The 5,681-nt window shown below is 38.3% G+C and overlaps 1 protein-coding gene across 8 annotated transcripts in view; it reads left to right on the top strand.

Annotated features, from left to right (window-relative positions):
* The first annotated feature begins 1,187 nt into the window (after nt 1–1,187).
* nxf1a (nuclear RNA export factor 1a) overlaps nt 1,188–5,681 on the top strand; it is a 14,140-nt gene continuing 9,646 nt past the window's right edge. The window contains exons 1-6 of one of the 8 annotated variants that reach the window (XM_032528261.1): nt 1,188–1,345; nt 1,553–1,657; nt 3,629–3,688; nt 4,014–4,221; nt 5,228–5,396; nt 5,498–5,581. In XM_032528261.1, coding sequence (XP_032384152.1) covers nt 1,588–1,657; nt 3,629–3,688; nt 4,014–4,221; nt 5,228–5,396; nt 5,498–5,581 — 591 coding nt within the window. In that variant the 5' untranslated portion in view covers nt 1,188–1,345; nt 1,553–1,587. The other 7 variants (XM_032528262.1, XM_032528269.1, XM_032528263.1 and 4 more) reach the window with 7 other exon arrangements.

Here is a 5,681-nt window from a genome sequence, read left to right as displayed (position 1 = left end):
ATATATATATATATATATATATATATGAAACCATAAACCCCTATATTGTATCACTAAGTTACAGACATTTAAACTACAAACAGTGAAAAGAAAAAAAAAGAAAGCAAACAAACATGCTGTATGGTACTGCATCAGCAATTCCAAACATCATAAATAAACTTAACAGTAAGCCTTTAACAGCTTCAATCTCAGTACACACTCATGCTGTGCAGCCAAAAATTGTTCAAACACACAGAACTTCAGTGCAAATGGCAAGTTTCCAAAGACACTAAAAGTGTGAGGGTGAATTTTGGGGAAATGTATATAAAAGAAGACAATAAAAGGAAACTGGATGTTAAGCGGTAAATGTACACATGTAATGTAATTTACATTCATTTGTCATGTCAAACAGACTGGGATGTCCTGCAGAGATTTTCAGGCAAAGCTCATGGATGGACACAGGTGACACTTTCTCTGGGACTGATTGGACTCGCCCAGTTTCCACAACCAAGGGCATGATGCAACAATACAAACTGATCTTGGTCACAATTTACATATTGCTCTGGATAGTTAAAACACAATATATTCATTGTTTTGCTTGCTTGATACTCCTTTTGACTATATACATTAACTAAACTAAAGATTTGTGTTTAAAACAAAAAAACTTCTAGAATTGTCTAATCTTATTAGAACTTCCAGATAAAATAACCCACACGTATTTGCAGAAAAATAAGATTTTTATTAGTGTTATTCTCAGTTGTGAGTTTATTATATATACCTAGCTAAAGAGAAATACATTCAATTCAAAACAGTCAAATATTCTTGTAACAAATCCTACATTTGTGAAGTTAATAATGCTTAGTTTTTGTTGTCTTACAAGTGTTAAATCAGGTGTATGGTCATTTTGGAGACTGTACTTTGCAGTGCTGATCTGTTCCAAACAGGTGTTTCTAATGTTCTTTCCATAACAATGAGGGTAGACCAAATAATAGACAGACATCTCAGTATCTTGCAGCATAATTTAGCAGCACCACAAACTGCAAATGACCATAAGGTTAATTCAACAGCTCTTTAAAACAGTTTAAACTAAACATTAGAATCGAGGTATGGTTTATTTCATGGCGTTTTGTTTTAATTAGGTTGACTTAATAAACTGACAACTGTATATTTTACCATATACCGTTTCAACATTATGTGATTCTGAGTCATGCAGTCAGGTCCACTAGGTTGGAAACTATCCAGCAGGGGGCCCCATGTTAGTCGTGCTGGAGAAAAGTGAGCGGGACAGTCTGACGGACACCAGCAGGGACTGCAGACAGTAGGGAGAGACAATTATTTCCATTATCAGCACCTGAATATCACAACGGTAAAATAAATTGATCGATAATTAATAATAATAATAATCTGTGAGTGCAGCATCATGTCTAGCGGGATGCCATGCTAACGCTAACAACGAATGTTAGCTGCTCACGTGACTGGGGTGAAGCTGTAAAAAACGTTTACACAGATACCGATAATGCGGAAATTTTCTTTTGAATCACTTCTATTACCGAGAAAGTATTCACTTTGACAGTTTTCCTAAAGGTTGACATTGAAAAGTTTCCCCTGATGGATCGTGTGAGTTGGTCTCAGAGAAGCTACCCCAACCTAGCTGTGGTGACACGTGTGTTTAATGACGGTAAGTTTGGTTAATCCAAGTTTAGCCGTATACATTTGCCTCAGTTTGGCCATGTTTTAAGGAGTTTAGTCGATTAGTTGTGGGTGGTAAAGTATACACCGAGGGAAATAAGTCTGATGGGGATAATATAAAAAAAGGCTTAATTAGTCAAATTGTAATGGGAGGAGGTGCTGCACCTTGCAGCTGAGCCCAAATTGTGCATGCTGCATCACTAGCTAGCTAAGTGGTAGACGAAATTCCATATTTTTAATTCACCTTCGTATTTAAATTTGTCAAAATATATGGTGTGTACTGTTGGCGATAAAACTTGACTTCAAGGAGACTACTGAGGCCCATGGCATTAACAGTCAGCAATATCAGTAATGGGAGGATTATTACACAAAACAGCAGAGTATTCAAAAGGGGCATCATCCAGTCGACTTGTTTCTACATTTGCACTTTAGTAACGTTACCATAACGACCAACGGACAAACCCTGGGCTAAATTTATAGACAGCAGTTCGTCTTTCGCCTTTGTCCCTGTAGAATACAACCTTACGGCTTTTAAAGTACCAAGTAATGCATTTATTGTCGACCAGTACCCAGATAGCCACTTATGCCTCGATGGTACTAAAAACTTCCAGGTAGGATAAGCTAGCTAGCTAGGTTACACAGTTTGCCAATTTTTGCTAACCGCCGATATCCATATATTTATAGGTTATATAACTTAGCTAGATAGCTAGCGTTAACTAGATACTGGTTTAATGAAATGCGTCTGCTGCGGCGGACAGCTTGGGTCGGAGACCCGTTTTGACCATAAAAGCTCGTAGAAAAACAGACTTTTGAGCTGTTTTCTAATGTTAAAAATAAAGGGGAAAAAGGCCAAAACTAAGAAACAAGAAATTAGGTTTTACTGACGAAAAGGGCTTTTTATTTTCTGCTATACTAGCGTATTAAATACAATATCACGAGCGGTAGCGTTAACAGCTAGCTAGGTAGCTAACGTTAATCATTCTTATAACTCAACGTTAAGTGATGACACTAAATTAGGCTTAAAATAGCGTTTGCCAGCTTAAAATAATATTTAACGATAGCTAGTAAGTTAACGTTAGTTAGCTAAATACGTTACCCAAAAATAAATCATTATATACGGTCTTGTTAATATGGCTATCTACACAGCAGAAATAAAGATGTTCACCCTTGTACAGAAAACTGTTCTGGTCTCTATAGCTAGCTACACTGTACGGGGGTTGCAACGCAATCGTTTAAAGGCTGTTTAGCTAAGCTTAAACACGCGCACTGTTGCTGTACAGCTAGATATGCAAAATACGGTATTTAAAATGTAACCTAGTTTACTGTTTGACAAAAACAAATTGATTGGAAATCGGTAGCGAGAAGAGGTAGCTAATAATGGTAGCGGTCAGCGTCGACGATCGCTCCCATCATAAACATACGATGTAACGTTAGCTATAGTCATAGCAGATCGCGCCAAACGATCCCTTAAACTAAACCGCCTGCTCCGGTCTCTCTAGTGAACAGCAGCGGCCAACGTTAGCAACATGCGACCACTGATTCAAGCGTTTTTTTTCTTTCAATTCCCCGCGCCAACCTATGTATCGACCCGGAAGAGAAACGGTGTAATAAGTTGTATTTCCGCAGTCTTCTCGTCAATCGATCGTCAACGCGCTGTAGGATAAGCTAACCTAGCCACCAGCTAAGTTAAAGAGCAATCTGTGATCACGTTGTGGTCGGCTTTGTGTTTCCTCTGAACGATTTGGGATGTTAGAACTTCTTTCACAGCGTAGCATTTGTGTTTAGAGAAAGAAACAGACGAAGCCCTACCAATATTGTTTTTCACCCAGGGCTGTGTGTTTTTTATCTAACACTATTCCAGGAATATGGCGGACGGCGGTCATTACTACAACGGTAAGACACCCTGTTTACTTCAGCATTAACCTTACTTTTTTGTGCTACTTGTACCATTTTTCTTCAGACCGAGGGGACTTTATGGTGAGGAGAGAGGTCAGGAGCACTGGTTGCATGGTCCTTGGAGGTAACATTCTATATTGGGCCACCTGGAGATTTACTTATGTTACTTTATGTAATTATATACAAAAGAGTAAAATGGAATTACCCAGTTAATTATAACTTTTTTATTAATATTACAATACCAGAGAATGGGTTTGTCTGTAGAACAGAATACATTGAATGCAGTTAATGCAGTGGTCAATAAGGTAAGGTAAGATTATTTAGTCAGTAGTAATTTTGTAGGTTTTGTTTTATAAATGTATAATTTGATTGGACTTTTATATTTGATTGCATATTTTTGTGGTGTGATATTGAAGTTAATACTGACTAACTTTTGAACAATTTCTCAGAGCACGATGATAGAACCGCACCACAGTTTCGCAACCGTAAAGGCAGAGGCTCACACAAGGGTCGGTCATATGACAGGTCCCGCAGAGACCGCCAACGGGGAAGCCACTCTGGAGGCTTCGGTCCTGGGCCACGGTCAAGACTTGACGATATTGATGCAGATGTGACTATGAGTGACAGCTCTCAGGACAGCAGCTCCCAGCACAGATTGTAAGTATGGCTGACAGACCGACACATTGTTGGAAGTTTAATATTGTCATCAGATATGTTTGTGACATATTGATAAGCTCCAAAACGAGCACCTTGCTTTGGGCTTGGAGAATTGTGTTAAGAATATTAACCAAAATAAACTTTAAAGAGTAATAAGGTTGAAATGAAAACCAACTGGTACACTTTTTACAAAAAGTGAGTGACACACATACAGCAAGACATACATTTTTTCATGTGGCTCTGTTTCAACCGCTTGGAGGCATCTAGGCATATAGTCTGAGTCTCATCTGAGGCATATAGTCAGTGGCAGAAAATAAAACAAGTCTGCCCATTTTCACTTTTAGCAGGCCCCAGGCTGCTCTCAGAATATGAAATCCTCTATAAGTCATCAACCTGCTCAAAAAGGACCTCTGGAAGAACAAACAAAAGTAAAACTGTAAAAGTAAATTGAGCTCAGTTCAGCAACTTTACCTATATGATCACTGTTATCTCAGAGCTATTTTATCAAAAATTACTAGGGACTTGTACGCCACACCTGCGTTTAAATACTGTTAAAGGTTTTAGGGATCCCTGCCTATTGCTAATTATGAAAATTAGAATGGGACTGAAAAGTCCCGCAACTTCTTAACGGGTGCAAAATAATATCAGCTACCACTTCATGTAAATGTATTAAAGGTACACTGTGGAGTTTTTCACCACAAATAGAACTATAAAGCAATAATTTGATGTGAAGTTGCCATTATTATATTAGGTGCTGGCATGAAGTGATCCACACCAATTTCCGAGGCAGTAACAGCACAAAATGCATAAATGTACCATGAAAGGCAGTAAAACGGTCATGAAAGATAAGGATAAACGATAGCTTTTTTTACGAGGTTCGACATGGACTAAAAATGTGTTTAACCTTAAGTATAGGTGAGAAACATTGAAATCTGTTGGTTTTGTTCCTACTGTGTACACTGACTAAACAATGTTTCAATATATGGCCTTGTTTTGTCTTCTTTAGCAACCCATATGGAAGACCTTTTCGGAAAGGAGGAGATGGGCGCTTTGACAGAGACAGGCGACAAGGCAAAGGGGGAGTAGGTGGCAGAGGAGGAGGAGGTTTTAGAGGAGGAGACAGAGGTGGAGGCAGTGGAGGAGGGAAAAGCCGGTCAGGATGGTACAAAGTAACGGTGCGTATTATAATAGTTGGTATAAAGTATAACACAGGACTTCTACACTACTACCTCGTAATCTGTTAAAGCAGATCATATTTTACTTTTCTGTTTGACAGATACCACATGGAAGAAAATATGACAAAAAATGGTTATTGACAGCTCTTCAGAACATCTGTTCGGTTCCCTACACACCTGTACAGGTGAGGTTTCTTATGATTAGTAATTTAAATATTAATAATAAAGCTTTTGTATATTACTAAACTTAATGCAAGTGGACTGGACCTTGTGCTTTTTTTTTTT

The sequence above is a fragment of the Etheostoma spectabile genome, chromosome 10 (genome assembly GCF_008692095.1).
Source record: "Etheostoma spectabile isolate EspeVRDwgs_2016 chromosome 10, UIUC_Espe_1.0, whole genome shotgun sequence".
In the NCBI taxonomy this organism is placed as follows: domain Eukaryota; kingdom Metazoa; phylum Chordata; class Actinopteri; order Perciformes; family Percidae; genus Etheostoma; species Etheostoma spectabile.
This window is presented reverse-complemented; position numbering and strand designations above follow the sequence as displayed.